This window comes from Cetorhinus maximus, chromosome 3 (genome assembly GCF_964194155.1).
Source record: "Cetorhinus maximus chromosome 3, sCetMax3.hap1.1, whole genome shotgun sequence".
NCBI classification, from domain to species: Eukaryota; Metazoa; Chordata; class Chondrichthyes; order Lamniformes; family Cetorhinidae; genus Cetorhinus; species Cetorhinus maximus.
The window spans coordinates 46307653-46324331 of record NC_135881.1 but is presented as its reverse complement, the minus strand read 5'-3'; the positions used below and the strand labels follow the sequence as shown (position 1 = coordinate 46324331).

Here is a 16679-nt window from a genome sequence, read left to right as displayed (position 1 = left end):
ATAACGTTGTTATTGTTTAGCTTCAAGCTCTCACCTCAGTCAGAGAGTCATTCACAGCATAAAAGGAAGCTAGTTGGCCCAATGAGTGCATGCCAGCTCCCTCAGGAGCAATCCAGTCAATCCCACTCACCCGCTTAATCCCCGTAACCCCCTGCAGGTTTATTTCCTTCAACTGCCCATCAAATTTCCTTTTTTTAAAATCACTGTTTATTTCTGCTTCCACTACCCTCGTGGGCAGAGAGTTCCAACCGCTGCTCTGCAATTTTTGCACTACTCTAAGCATAAAGTCAAAGAGATCATGACATGTTCCAAAAATTAGAATCTGTACGTTAGCTCACTAACTTTTAAAAGTTGCAGGTACTTTACGAGGTTAGTTTCACTCCAAAAAAAACCCTGGTTTCGCTTAACCTAGTTCTCCTGGAGCTGCAGTACTACTCCTTGCACAGACATTAATTACACGCAAACCTGAAAATTATATGTTTCTATAAGATTAAAATATAAAAATTCTGGAGGGGACTTGTCAGGGCAGATGCAGGGAGGGTGTTTCCTCTGTGGGGGAAGTCTAGAATTAGGCGCCTGTTTAAAATTAAGGGGTCTCCCAAAAGATGGAGAAGAGGGTGAACTTTTTAAGTCACTAGAGTCTGGAGGCTATGTCACTGATTATATTTAAGGCTGAGTTAAACAGATTTTTTATTGACAAGGGAGTCAAAGGTTATGAAGGTGCAAACAGGAAAATGGAGTTCAGCCCACAATCAGATCAGCCATGATCTTACTGAATGGCAGAACAGGCTCAAATGGCCTACTGCTCCTATTTATGATCTTATAAATGCTTCTCAAATTAAGCAAGACTTCAGTCATTAAACAAATCCTACCAAAATACCATCTTTTAACAAACCATACCAACCTTTTCGCAAGTATAGCTACGGAATAGATAATGAGCACCTTCAATTCTTGAAATCAGTGCACCAATAGCTTAAAAGTTGCTCTACACACTATTCTGAACGTTAAGTAGAAATAAGCACGTACAGACTGCTACCCAGATGCTTTTAACAAAAACAAGTTGCTCTAAACTGAAATTCAATTTGAAGTTTAATATATTGGTTTAGCTGTCTTCTACATTTCCCTTTGAGCTACAATTGTGCCCAGGGTAAAGTTATTGCATAATTGGTGTTGTAACATGGATTAAGCAATTTGGCCATTTCGAAGTGTTGCAGTTTGGCATCATTAACAGTTCAGGTGTAGTTGACAATATTTAAAAGCCAATGCTTCAATTAATAGACATAAGATCTATGGCCTCTATAATCTCTGCTAAAGTGCTGTGCAAAATTATAAAATGCAAAAATGCAGAATGCCACAGAAATTTAAGTGATTGGTGATTGCAATTTTGTCATAAAAACAGCCTGACAGAGCTATCTCCTTCATGACAATAAACCAATTTTCTTGATCCACCTTTCTGAACTGTTTAACCTTCCTTATTCACTTGTTACAACAAGGGTAGGAGGGGTGTGCAGCTGATCTAGCCCCACTACTCCATAGGTCGCACCATCAGTTTAAGAGTTTAATTTACTCACCCATGTGGCTAATTGTTTACTTTCACTACTGGCACCCAGAATAAAAGACTTGAACTAGGCTTCTTTCTATAAACAAACTTATTAGTTTATTATAAAACCAGGTTATCAAATAGAAGAGCAAAGCTCATCAACACAGTGAGGATTATGAAATTATGTTGATTACTCTTTCAAGATATCCCAAGTCTCTCTCTCTCACACAGAAACAATGAAGTTGTCATTCAATGGCATTATCACCACAGAATCCCCCACTATCAACATCCTGGGGGTTACCATTGACCAGAAACTGAACTGGATTAGCCATATAAATACTATGACTACAAGAGGTATTAGGCTAGAAATCCTATGACGAGTAACTCACCACCTCACTCCCCAAAGCCTGTCCACCATCTACAAGGCACTAGTCAGGAGCGTGATGGAATACTCTCCACTTGCCTGGATGAGTACAGCTCCAACAGCACTCAAGAAGCTTGACACCATCCAGGACAAAGCAGCCCACTTGATTGGCACCCCATCCACAAACATTCACTCCCTCAACCACCAGTGCATAGTGGCATCAGTGTGTACCATCTACAAGGTGCACTACAGTAACTCTCAAACCCATGACCACTACCATCTGGAAGGACAAGGGCAGCAGATGCATGGGCACACCACCACCAGCAGCCACTCACCATCCTGACTTAGAAATAAATTGCCACTCTTTCACTGTCGCTGGAACTCCCTCCCTAACAGCACTGTGGCTGTACCTAACCACATGGATTGCAGCAGTTCAAGGGAGCAGCTCACCACCACCTTCTAAAAAAGGCATTGAGGGATGGGCAATAAATGCTGGCCTAGCCAGCGGCATCCACATCCCACGAAAGAAATGTTTTTTTAAATGTCTTAAAAAACGCAAAGTAGAAGAATTGGAGGGATTCGGCAAAAGATTAAAAGTCAATGGTTCAAAGGCAAGGTGAAGTTCTTGAAATGGCGTCTGGGTTATATGGTTGGTCTCTCAGCACAGATCCACAAAACAATCATTGACTTTGGCACTGCTTTTCAGGTGGACTCATGGAATACTCGAGGGTACCCTATCCCAGCATGTAGAGCATTTCAGTTCCAGTTGTAAACTGGCTCTGGGCTCCAAAAAGCTGCCATCTTCCTTCTCAAGGAACCACCAAAACCCACTTTTAAAACAGTCTTGAAGCATGTTTTTTTAAGCCATAAAGACCCTGTGATCTGCTTTATACACAGTCCACTGGAGTCAAGAGGTTATAGCCTTTTTTCAACTGCTTAATTACCCTTTGTAAAAGGATGATATTTCCAGGAATAACAGAGTCCTGCATTAACCCTTTAAAGGACAGTGTATTTTAAAACACATTCTTCCAGGATGTCCCAAGTCCTTGAAGATTTTCTGTGATTAAAAGCGTTCATGGCACACTAATCATCCGAGCCTTACTTTGATTGTTCTCCTTATATGCTTGAAAAAAGTTAGTTGACACACACTCATACATTTCAGAGCCCATTAATTCCTGTTTCACTTGCCTATGCCAGAAGCAGCACAATGTCAGACTCAGTTTAAATCCCCACACAAAACTTGCCAACAAGTCCTCCTCTTCCTTCTCCTGAAGAAGGGACGTATCTTGAGTTTCTTCACCTCCCTCCCAATTCAGGTTGAATGCTGCTTGCAGAACTCAAAACTAGTGTCTAAAAAAAGGAACAAACTAAAAACAAACAAATATAGCAGTTGTGAAATATAAGCATATTCTAATGATGCTTACATTTTCTGCAAGATGCTTCCTCAAAGGTCTGAAAAAAGATATTCTATAAAAACCAGAGTAAATCTTAACAGCACTATGGTGTACCTACACCACATGGACTGCAGTGGTTCAAGAATGCAGCCCACCACCATCTTCTCAAGGACAATTAGGGATGGGCAACAGATGCTGGCCTACCCAGCGGCACCCACATCCTGTAAATGAGAAAAACATCCTTCTTCCAAAACCAAAATTCAAGACACAACTTGGTCTGAAATTCAGAAAATATACAGAAAATACCACAAATACTCAAGTCATGCAGCACCTGGAAACAGAGAGTTAACCTTTCAGGTACCGCTACCATTACTCCAATTCTATCCCCTTACAAATCCTGTATTTTAACGAGTCCACCATAGGTAACATGCCTTCAGCTGCTCAGGCTCTTAAGCTCTGGAATTCCTTCCCTAAACTTGCGACTACTCTCTCCTCCATTAAGACGCTGCCTAAAACCTCTCTCTGCATAAACCAAAAGCAAAATACTAATGTTGGAAATAAATACTCAATAGGTCAGACAGTATCTGTGAAGAGAGTGAGTTAACAGTTTCTGTCAATGACTTTCAATCAGAACTGGGCAAAGTCAGAAATCTAACAGGTTTTAAGTACAGAGGCAATGAAGGGGATGGTGGGGGTCAGGGAGAGAACAAACAGAAAAGGCCTGTGATAGGTTGGAAGACAAAAGATTAAGTGACAAACGGGTTCCTGCCGGAAGGAAAAGCAAGCAGTAATGGGACAATTAAGAAATAGATGAGTCTAAAGGAGATGCAAGCAACTCACCAACACATGCTCAAGGACAATTAGCAGAGGGCAACAAAAACTGGCCTTGCCAGCAACACACATCCCATAAAGGAATAGAAAAAAACATTTGCCAAAGCTTTCAGTTTTGTACTCAGCAAGACAAATTCAAGAATACCAAATTTCAAATGATTACAATTTATATGCAGGAGAAAAAGGTTGCCGATCGATTGGCAAGTTGACTGATTGGCCAAGGCATGGCCTCGAAAAAAAACAATGGGTAACTATAGCCTCTGGTAAGTCTAAAAAGGTGCAAGGCTCAAACATATTCCTTTTGTTTGCAGAGAATGGGTTCTTGCGTATGAATGCATGTTACTTCTAGCAAACATAAATGAGCCACATTACAAGCTCAACTGATGATCTTAAATTGGCTGTTAGAGTACCTATTGGTGCACGCAGGATTGTTCAACTAGTGCTGTCCAATCATGGAATCACATCTAACAATGGACATTTTGTTTTGGGTTTTGCGGGGGCGGGTGGCTGATTAAGTACAAAAGTGGTGGCCTCTGGCCCATCTACAAGTTTGCACGACACAGTAAACAACGATCCAATCACGATAGCTAATGTCCCATAGGATGGCTCTGATGTGCTTTATTTCTGCATCAAGCACATCAGTAGGTACTGTTTTATTTTGGCTATGCCTTTGGTCACCTGACCATACATCTCATGTGGTTTGGTATTAAAAATTTTGTTCAATTGTACTCCTTTCAAGCAACTCGGATAATTTTAAATTTAAAAAGTGCTATATGAATGCAAGTTGTTGCTGCCTAATTCATGGTTAATGTTTGGAGTTGGGAGAAGGGACAAAAGAAACGACAGGGAGACGATAGCATAGTGGTATTGTCGCTGAATTTGTAATCCAGAAACCCAGAGTAATGCTGGGGACTGGGTTCTAATCCCACCACAGCAGATGGTGGAATTTGAATTTAATAAAATTCTGGAATTAAAAGTCCAATGATGACTGTGAAACCACTGCCAATTGTTATAAAAACCCATCTGGCTCACCAATGTCCTTTAGGGAAAGAAATCTGCTGTCCTTATCTGGTCTGGCCTACATGTGACTCCAGCAATGTGGTTGACTCTTAAATGCCCTCTGGATGGGCAATAAATGCTGGCACCCAAACCCCATGAATGAATTTTTTTAAAAAGCAGGCATCACTGTCTGCAGGATTTCGGTAATTAACTGGTACCTGAGAAAATTCTTACTATTACTAATTATACGGCTATATTTTAGAATACAGATGAGTCATTTCCAATTTCGAAGATGTTTAGAAAGAGTATTTTGAGCTGCATAACACTAAAAGGGCTGGCAGTTACAAATCTGTCACTGGTAGTGTTGGCTGCAATTACACATTGAAGCTTTTTAAATCAAACGTGATTTTTCTTATAAGACAATACACTAATTAAGTGCAGCAATACACTAATTAAGGGCAATGACAAGCAGGATAAAAGTAATTTTAGAATACAATGCATGTAGAATTCCACCTGTAACATCATGAGTTTGCATACAATTTGGCTCAATGAGATTTTACAACTTTTATAGGACAATTTTCCATCAGTAGTTGGTTAGCTAAGCACAGGATTTGGATTCCCCCAATGACAAATGTGTCTTCACTGTAAGCACATAAAGCGTAATGCAAAAATTATATGCTGTTCTTCCCCTGCTTGTATTGATAAACCCATAATAGAAAAGGCCAAATTTCCGAAGATATTACACTAATGCATTTCCCCGCTGGTTTGAAACATTCTGTGAACTTCAAAAACATTTAAATATCATACCATGCCAAGATCTCTAGCGAAAATTACCCAATCCTGAAACCAAAGATGATTAAAATCAAACCAAAAGCTGGTTTATTGCTAGCACTTACTTAAATAGTATGAATATAGACACTGGCACTGGAATTGTAATCATCTGATTACTAACTCCTCTGTACCACTAGTTCAATCTATAGCTTATGTATAGACTGCAGATGAGGCTCAGCTGAGCCTATGCAACATAAACCAAAGCAGCCCCACACTAACGTAAGCAGCTTCAAAATACAAAGCCTAGGTTTCTGCAGCATACTAATCACATATGGAGCTTAAATCCTGCAAAGTTGCTGCAGTAGCTTGGCTTGGACATTGAACTGTGACTATATCGAAACTGTGAGCTGCAAAGGAAGTAAATGTCAAAGACTGCTGTACCTCAGTGGATGATCACACACTTGACAGTCAAGATCACAGCACAGCAAACGTAAGAGTTTTTAAGTGGAAAAACAAATGATCTATAAACATGTTAGAAGGGAATCATTCTTTTAAAGTACAATAAAAGATTCTATGCTGGACAATCAATTTCCAGCTCCATTTTACAGTGAATTTTGGACAAGCATTCCAATTCTACTGTTATCAAGAAATCTAAATTATTGTTAGAAATCAAAATTCTAAATTCCTTAGTCAACATATAGAAAATATACATTTGAAATATCTAAAATGAATCAGTTCAATGATTTAAGACACTTGGAAATTAGCACCTACATGAAATAATTTCCTAAAATAAAATTGAAAACTTGGATTTCTACAGCATAGTTGATAGAAATGAACCAAGTCCTAATATCAACTGTTAAAATCATAACTGCAAACCAAAACTTTATGGGTTCTAAACTGACACCACACCTGCTGCCAGTTTTATTAATCACTGTTGGGTTGGCAAACCAATGCACATTCACCCATTTTTAGTTCCCAAAGCTCAAAACAAAACGCCAACAAGCTCATGATCAGAATATATTCTGCAAACTACAGCAGTGAGTGTTTGACATTAAAGGCCTCCACAAGTCAACAAAACCCCTCTGCTCTACAGCAGGTTTCTGTCCGGCCTAAACTTGCCTTTTACTGTGACAGGTGGACTGATGTGCAAGCATTGAACATGAACTAGCAAGGATTGACAGCCCAATGGATTTTTAACCTAAACTGGTTGGGTTTGTAACTTCTGAACTATCATTCAGATTCCCATCATCCTCCTCCTCCTCCTCCTCCACCTCCTCCTCCTCACCCCCACCCCCCCCCCCCCACCCCCCCCCCCCACCCCCCCCAAAAAAACACATAAAGCACATTTCCTCACTCTGTTGCATCAAATTTAACCTGTTTATGTCAACTTAAATTCTAGCCCACTGCCAAAATACCCTTACTTTTGAAGCTTCTACAAGCTTTGATAGAGTGCTCTCTATAGCCGCAACCAATTCACATGCATATTTTAAAAACACCAAGTGGAAAGAAATTGCATCACCTCCAAGATGGACAATTTCAAACTCTTTTGCAATCAATTAACCTAACCATTTGTTTCCTGTCCAACCAACTTTCCCTGCGCTACATTTGCTCTTATACCAAACAGCAATTTTTCCAACAATCCGAGAAACACAAACATGAATTGAAATTTCACACACAATCTGTCAGTCACTTCAAAAAAAAGTTACTCTACATATACTAGGTCGAAAGCATCAAAACTGACTGCTTTAGGGGGTGTGATCATTACGAATCCAAAGTACATTAGAATTTCTAGAGCCATGCAATGACCAATCACAGCAGCTAATAATTAGATAGCAGAATTGGACAGCAGTTGAACAATTGCACACAGTTTATTTCAATATCAAATCAATTAACAAACATTACCTGTATTTTGTTATGCCATTCAATATTGTTCAATTAAAGTCAAATTTGAAATAATGAAATGTAACCATATCAAATCAAATTATAGTGGGCATAATGATTGAACTGTTTCCTCATCTGTACATTGTTAGGAAACCTGTTAGCCAGCAACAGGGGAACTACAACTGATCTCAGTACAGCTGAGTTGGATTGGGGGTGGGAGAAACAGCCAGGATTGCTACTTACCACTGATGCCTCAAATGCATGAAGACTTTAGGTAAAAAAGGACAGGATCACATTTTGATGCTCCTGGAGTCAAATGCCCCTTGTTATCCATAAAGAATATCCACTCCTTTTGACTCACAACAAAGCGAAAGTTGCTCAAGTTTTAACAGCATTACTAAATCAGTTATCAACACCCTGAGAATCACTATTGGCCATAGTTTCAAGCTCATAAGCCACACAAGTGCCATGGAGATTAGGGCATGTCAGAGGCAGGGTATTCTGCAGCAACTGGAACACTACTTGGCTCCTCAAAACCCTTCCACAGCCTACAAGGCACAAGGCAGTGAAATGGAATACTCTCCACTTTCCTAGATGGATGCAGCTGGACCAATGAAGCAGCTCAACACCATTCAGGACAAAACAACATTCTTGATCAGTAGCCCCTTCATTACTTTAAACATTCACTCCCTCAGCAGCACCATGCCCCGGCTGCAATCAAGTACCATCCACAGAATGCACTGCAAAATCTGAGTTTGACAGTACCTCACAGGGAATACAATGACCCCCAACTCTCACACCATCCTGACTTGGCCATAATTCCTTTCCTTCATTTTTGCTGGGCTTAAATCCTGGAACTGCCTAATCAACAGCATTATGCGAATACCTTAAGCACATGAACTGCCAAGGTTCAAGTCAGCATCCCAATAGCACATCAAAAGTTCTCTTCCTTTCTATACAAAAGATATTAACTTTTCTATAAAGTATGGCTCCATGGATGTTAATTGACCTTCAGGACCTAGCACAACCATATTACCCTAGGTAGCAAGTCACCCAAACCTCAAGAAGCATTGGCAAATTATGTGATTAGCTGGGGCATTGCAGCAGTCTTTGCATCTATTCCTACCTAATAACAAAGCATGTGCATCTGAAGCAGATGTAGCTGAAAAGCAAATAAAGTACAAGCCCTAGCTAATTTTCCTTCTGAACTGAGGGCCAATGATGCCAATTAACCACATCAAAAATGCAGATCTGGAATCTTCCTAGTCTAGTCTATATGACTGAATTAATGGACACCATACACAGTTGAGTCACCGTGGGAGCCATGGCAAGAGAGAAACTATGAAGCAGCTACATTTCATTGGGACAAGATCAACACCACAAAACATTATTCCACTGCAAGATATGGCCAAACAATCAAACCGACGACAGGGAGATAGTGGTGTAATGGTACCATCGCTGGACCAGGAATCCAGAGGCTGAGGCTATTGCTCTGGAGAGACTGATTCAAAGCAGCCGGCGGAATTTAAATTCAATTAATATGTCTGGTATATAAAGCTAATCTCAGTAATGGTGACCATGAAACTATCTACTGTTGTAATTGGTTCACTCATGTCCTTTAGGGAAGGAAATCTGCCATCCTTACCTGGTCTGACCTACATGTGACTCCAGACCCACAGCAATGTGGTTGACTCTTAAAATGCCTTCTGAATTGCCCTTGGATGAAATATTTAGGGATGGGCAACAAATGGTGGCTCTGCCAGCAATGCCCACATCCCATGAAAGAAAAAAGAACTCCAAGCTTTATTTAGTGAGCACATTCTCATTGCCTGCCTCTGCTGGTCTTGCCTGTGCCTGGGTGGCCATCCCATATCCAGTGGACACAGCAGGGAATAGGGTGCCTGACAGACCAATAATATGATTTAGTATCCAAGTTACTTATGGATTTTGTTCCAAGCACTGGGATTAGTGTCTAGAGGGATAGAATCGAGGCATTATGTCAAACCTGCATAAAACCTTGGCTAGACCACACTTGTAAGTACTGTGGACAGTTCTTTTCTCCATTAGAAAAAAGGATATGGGGCACAGGAGGATGATACCAAGAGGTTATACACTTCAGGAATACTTGAACAGACTGGAGCTCATTCCTCCAGAAAGAGAAGGCCCAGGTGTGACCTGACATTCATTTTCATGAAAGGATTTAATATGGTAGACCTGGAGAAAATGTTTCCATTTACACGGAAGACCAGACTAGAGGCCAGAAATAAGATAATCACTAATAAATTCAATAAGGAATTCAGGAGAGGCTTTTTTTTTTAAAAACTCAGGGAGTGGTTATAATGTGGAATTCAGTACCACATGAAGTAGTTCAGGCAACTAGCATAGATAAATCTAAAGGGAAGCTAGATGGATACATTAAAGAGAGAAGAATGGAAGTATATGTAGGTAGAATTAGATGAAGGGTGGGAGAAAGCTCAGATGGAGCATTAACATGGACCTATTGAGCTAAATGGCCTATTTGTGCTGTAAATGCCATGCAATGTATTTACTATTAGACTCCAGAACTAGATTACACAAATTAACTCATCTTTCCAATACAGTACAGCACTGCCGTGGACCTGTTTCAATCATGTGACGTAAATAAAGCTGCCAATCTACCAACACAAATTGCTATAGGGGTTATAACATAACATTTAAATGTTGGTCAGGCCATGGCAGAAAAGAGAGCCAAACATTTCTGGTTAAAATCTATTCAAGAGAAATGGAGCAGCATTCATGCAATGGTGTTCATGGACTCAATTACTGCACTAAGTTGCATGACTAAGATGGGGAATGGCTTTAAAAAAACATTTGGTTAGAATTAAGAAAGGAATGTAATATACTCAATTTGGAGCATGTGCAGAAGCAATAGAGGAAGTGTAAAGATGCAGTCACAATCAAATTTGATTGGCCAAGACTTGCAAGTGCAACTTGACCAATCAAAACTGGGCATGGTTTGACCAAAAGATCCACCAAGCCTTCCAAGGAGGTATAGCATCAAAGGCAAAGACATTCTGCGATCAGCATAGTGTATATTCTGCGCAGACAGGAAGTCAACCAACCTGGTGATCAGTGGTATGTTTGCCTGCAGGATGAAACTCCTGATAAGCAAATTAACATCCAACTTGTAATGCATAGTCAGGACTTGCAGGCACCAATCTGATAAGAGACACAAAAGGGTTGACAACTGCTGGGGGTGGAAACTGCAAAGAATATCAGAGGGATAAATGGGCAGTGTTTTGAAGCAGATGGACAAGGTGTATTTGACTAACTGCCACCCACCTCACTCGAAAGGAGTATTCCAGTATATCCCACAGAAGGGAAAAAGGCGGAAGCAGCAGCTTGATCAACTGACATTCAACTACACAAACTGGTCACCTGCAGTGGACTATAAGTAAAGGGGGAACTTTCAGCCACAATATTGTAAGCTACTAGTCCTATGTCTGAATACGAAAATTTAAACAAAATCAAATTGAGAAACTCAGTCAATTGTCTAATCCTAAAGTGAAAGAATTTACGAGCTGGATATAGATTTACCTTACAGAAGATAAAGAAATTCAAGAGAAAAAAATCAGGAATAGTACCATGACAATAGGCAATTTATAAGTCAAACAGACTAAAGTTAAACAATGTATGCAGGAAAAGAGGAAGGGCTATACTATGTCCAAGACTAAACATACTATCCTGCAAAATAGCCTAGTATTGAGATAATTCATATGAAATATCTCTAGTTCTAGGCAAGCGTTACAGGTAGGGGACATCTTAGAAATAGCAACCCCTGTAACAATGGATATATGAAACGGCAACTAGTGTGACAAATTTACTGGTGTTATTCGGAGGAAGTATTTGAGTGCAGTGGTGGTTTGTGCATGCATGTATGTATGCAAATGTCAAAAACAAGGTTTGTCAAAATTTCAGTAGCTGGTATTAAAGGGAATATGGCAAGTACAATTGAAAAACACAACAGTAGCAAATGTACATTTTAGCAGAATGTGGGGATATGAACAACTGGGACCAGTAAAAAAAATGCTAGAATTAACTATTCAGGACTTGGCAACAGAGCTCAAGAAAATCACTGATTAGGGTGGAATCAACATGGTTTTATGAAAGAGTAATCATGTTTGGCTACTTTAAGAGAGTGTAACTATCAGGGTAGTTAAGGGAAAACCTGCCGAGGTAGTATATTTGTACTTTTAGAAGGCATTTGGTAAGGTGCCACTGAAGTATTTGTTCCATAAAATTAGGACTCGTGAGATTAGAGGCAATGTATCAGCATGGGTAGAGAACTGGTTAAAGGGCAAACAGTAGGAATAAACAGGTCATGTTTGGGATGGCAAGATGTAACTCAGTGAAGTGCCAGAAACATCAGTATTTGGGCCTCAGCTATTTACAATCTACTTCAATGAGGGGAACCAAGTATAATGTACCAGTTGTACTGAAGATACAAAGCCAGTGGAAAAGCAAGCTGAGGAAGAGTATGTAAGGAGCCTGCAAAAGATTATATATTGCATAAGTGACTGGCAAGTATAACAAACCCCTCCCTAGGTACTTAAGCTGAATCAGACGCATTCAAATGATCATCCTCCGCCATTTCCGCCAACTCCAGCATGATGCCAAAACCAAACACATCTTCCCTTCACCCCCCAGCGGCATTCCGCAGGGATCGTTCCCTCCGTGACACCCTGGTCCACTCCTCCATCACCCCCTACTCCTCAACCCCCACCTACGGCACCTCCCCATGCAAACGCAAAATATGCAACACCTGCCCCTTCGCTTCCTCTCTCCTCACCGTCCAAGGGCCCAAACACTCCTTTCAAGTGAAGCAGCATTTCATTTGCATTTCCCCCAACTTAGTCTACTGCATTCGTTGCTCCCAATGCGGTTTCCTCTACACTGGAGAGACCAAACGCAGACTGGGTGACCGCTTTGCAGAACACCTTCGGTCTGTCCACAAGCATTACCCAGACCTCCCTGTCGCTTGCCATTTTAACACTCCACCCTGCTCTCTTGCCCACATGTCTGTCCTTGGCTTGCTGCATTGTTCCTGTGAAGCTCAACGCAAACTGGTGGAACAGCAAAAGGGTCGTGAAGGCTGGAAACGTTAACTGATTTCTTCTCCACCGATGCTGCCAGACCTGCTGAGTTTTTCCAGGTAATTCTGTTTTTGTTTTGGATTTCCAGCATCCGCAGTAGCTTTTAACTTTAGATCTTAACTCCCTCCTCCATCCCCACCCCCTTTCCATTTCTTTCCCCTCCCTTTTGTTTTTTTCCAATAATTTATATAGATTTTTCTTTCCCACCTATTTCCATTATTTTTAAACGTATTCCACCCATCAGTTATTTCACCCCACCCCCACTAGAGCTACCTTGCTTGTCCTGCTCTCCAGTCTTAATTAGCACATTCTTTTGGATAATATCACCACCATCAACACCTCTTTGTTCTTTTGTCCGTGACATCTTTTGGTTATCTTCTCCTATCACTGCTTGCTTGTCCCAATAACACCCCCCCCTCCTTAAACCAGCTTATATTTCACCCCTTTCCTATTTCTACTTAGTTCTGTTGAAGGGTCATGAGGACTCGAAACGTCAACTTTGCTCTTCTCCGCCGATGCTGCCAGACCTGCTGAGTTTTTCCAGGTATTTCTGTTTTTGTTTTGGATTTCCAGCATCCGCAGTTGTTTGTTTTTATTCACAAACTTGATATTCATTAGAATCTGACCTTTTTCCAACATACTTCAAACTCTCTAACATCCCTGCCCTAGTTTATCTGCTACTGAAAGCTTGCTTTTGTTACCTCAAGACATGTCTATTCCAAAAGCTGCTTTGGCCACATTCCATCTTCTATCCTCCATAGACTTAAGCTCAGACAAACCTCTGATGCTTATATTTTAAATAAGACGAATTCACCCATCAGTTTTGTCTTTGCTAACCTATATAAGCTCCCAGCCCAATGATTCAATTTTAAAATTGTCATTTGTGGTGTGCAAATACTTCCATGGCCTTACCCCTAGAGAAAAAAATTGGACTGCAGACCTGAAAGGAGATGAACTGGAAGATAGTAGCAGCAATCTGAGATGTATGCTATTAGGTATAATGTTCTGTTTCAAGTTAAACCACGACCGCAATACAAGCAGCAATAGTTTCAAACTGGTCAGACAACTTAAAATGTTTCCTGATCCCTTTCTTTATGTAAAGTTCAAGAGTCAAAGATGTTCTGGACGACACGAAAACTAGAGTAATACAGCAGGCACTTGGAGGATGATGATGGCGCCATAGAAATAAAATCCCGAATTGAGGTACAATAGGTCAAATGGCATGTCACCTTAACTTTGCGATAAGCCAGTTATATAACTTAAAACAAAAATTAAGTGTATCTAGACCATATAGAAAGTGAGCAAGAGGTCTCAATTATAAATATTCTTACAAGCCTTGAATATTCCTACAAAAGTATTTACAAAGCGTTCTAATAAATTTTAGAAGTAATGTCTATTGTAGCCCTAACCATTGCACAGTTGACAAGTTGGACTACGTGTTGCAACTTCTGTCTGCCTTTTATTTGAATGTCATATTTCCGTCTGAGGAAAAAACAAATGCTACATGGGCTTCCTACGTATTTGGCGCTTCAAACTAACTCCCGGGCGGAGTTCGGCATCTCATCCTGTTACTGGCGACCTCGAAGTAAGGCAGAACTACACACACCGACCAAACAGCGAGTTCCAACACCCACATTCCCGAGCAATTTACCAAGATAAAAAGAGCGACGATTTGAACACCAGTCTCATATGGGGAGGTGGGGGCGGGAGGAACCTTCTCCTGTCGGAACAAGATCGGCTCAAAAACTGGTTTCACACGAAACAAGTCTCGGGGACGCTTCTTCCCTTCAAAATTTCCCCAAGGTTGCCCAACCCAGGCAAGGCGAACGTTGCTCAATTGAGACAGGAATCTTTCCAGTATTTCGAATTATAAAAAACAGTACCGATCGCAGCTTTCAGGCAGATAATAAGAAAGAAACAACGAATTTTATATCACATACAGAGAATCGATCAATGTAAAGATCCCCTGGATTCTCTTCGAAAGCTGTACATCCGACCGAATAAAAACAAAGCGGGGAGGAAGAGCTTGCCTCAAAAGAACAAAAGCTGTTAATAAAATCATTAATTGAAATTATAGATCAGGCGCCGCCGCAGCCGGGGGGAAAGAGGGGAAATTGTTGGGAAGAGAGTCCCGCCGATTTGCCCCAGGAATCGGAACACACATGAGTCAGAAAGAGCGGCACACCCTCCGGGACACACACACAGACAGACAGACAGGAGCTCAAATGTGGTAGTAAACCCAGCGGTAGACGACTCTTTCACAAAGTGAGTTTAAAACAGAGAGAGAGAGGGGGACGGGGGAACCTCCGCCTTCAGTCAGCCCTGGGCCGGACCGGATAAATGCCGAGGCCCAGAGGGGAGGTGAAGGCGATTGTCCGGCCGACCCGTGGGTGAGGGGCCGAAGGGAAGGGGGTGTGTGGAAAGAAGGGGTGGGAGGTTCAGTGTCGGGCCCAGCCCGCAGGCAGTCTGAAAGCTGGTCGCTGGGACGGTTTGTGAGCGGGGCAGGGCCAGTTTGTGAGCGGGGCAGGGCCGGGGAGTTGCTGCCGCTGGCGGTGCTGCTGGTACCGCCGCCGCTCTCGCTCCTTTTCCCTCCCGCCCGCCGCGGAGCCGGCTCCCCTGCCGACTTTTACCTGGACATAGTTGTTCTCGCAGTAATCAGCCACGCGGCCCAGGTTCTGGTAACTCTCTATCAGCGCCTTCTTGCCGGCGGGGATTTCCTCCTCGAGTAACATCTGCAGCTCTGCCATCTTACATCTTTCTGCATCGCTTTATTACTCCCCACTCGCGACCGCCCTGGTTACTCCCTCCCAACCGCGCAGCGCACTCTGGGATTCCAAGCCTCACTCTCACCGCCCCGCCATGACCTCTCACCTCCCCCCTAGGCGGAAAGATTTCTGGGGATTGTAGTCCTTTGTCCACAATGACCAAGTGGCACCTGACATCTTCAAGTGTGTCTCATCGAATCGTTACGGCGCCAAAGGCGGCCATTCGGCCCATCGATCCTGCTCAGGCTCCCGGAATGAACTCACCTAGTATCATTCCCCGGCCTTCTCTCCATCATCTTCCACATTCTTGCTTTTCAGATAACAGTCGCAATTCCCTTCTGAATGCTTAAACTGAACCTACTCTCAGGCAGTGCATTCCAAACCTTAACCACTTGCTGGGTGAAAATGATTTTCCTCATATCACTTTTATTTCTCTTACCTAATTACTTAAAATCTATGCCCTCTCATTCGCGATCCTTTCACAATTGGGAACAGTTTCTCCCTATCTACTCTGTCAAGAACCGTCATGATTTTGAATACCTCTATCTCAACCCTTCTCAACCTTCTTTTCTCTAAGCAAAACAGTCCTAACTTCCAATCTATCTCCATAACTGAAGTTCCTCAACCTTGGAACCTCTCTCTTAAATCTTTTCTACACCCCCTCTAATGCCTTCAGATCCTTTATAGTGCAGCACCCAAAACTAGATGCAATACTCCAGTTGAAGCTGAACTACTGTGCGGGACAGGGCCGGGGAGTTGCTGCCATTCTCCCTCCTTTTCCGCCCCGCCCACCACAGAGCTGGCTCCCCTGCCAACTTTTACCTGGACATGGGTGTTCTTACAGTAATCAGCCACACAGCCCAGGTTCTGGTAATTCTCTTTTTTTTATATTCATTCATGGGATGTGGGCATCACTGGCTAAGCCAGCATTTATTGCCCATCGCTAATTGTCCTTGAGAACTGACTTGGCTTGAAATGGCTTGCTAGACCAGTTTGGAGTGC

At 41.9% G+C, this 16679-nt stretch overlaps 1 protein-coding gene across 12 annotated transcripts in view; it reads right to left on the bottom strand.

Moving 5' to 3' along the window:
- Positions 1–15736, bottom strand: part of abi1a (abl-interactor 1a) — a 100161-nt gene extending 84425 nt beyond the window's left edge. For 5 of the 12 annotated variants that reach the window (XM_078537962.1, XM_078537981.1, XM_078538004.1 and 2 more), the window contains exon 1: positions 15543–15736. In XM_078537962.1, coding sequence (XP_078394088.1) covers positions 15543–15659 — 117 coding nt within the window. In that variant the 5' untranslated portion in view covers positions 15660–15736. The remainder of the gene's footprint in view (positions 1–15542) is intronic. The other 7 variants (XM_078538008.1, XM_078538016.1, XM_078537969.1 and 4 more) reach the window with 3 other exon arrangements.
- Positions 15737–16679: the final 943 nt, after the last annotated feature.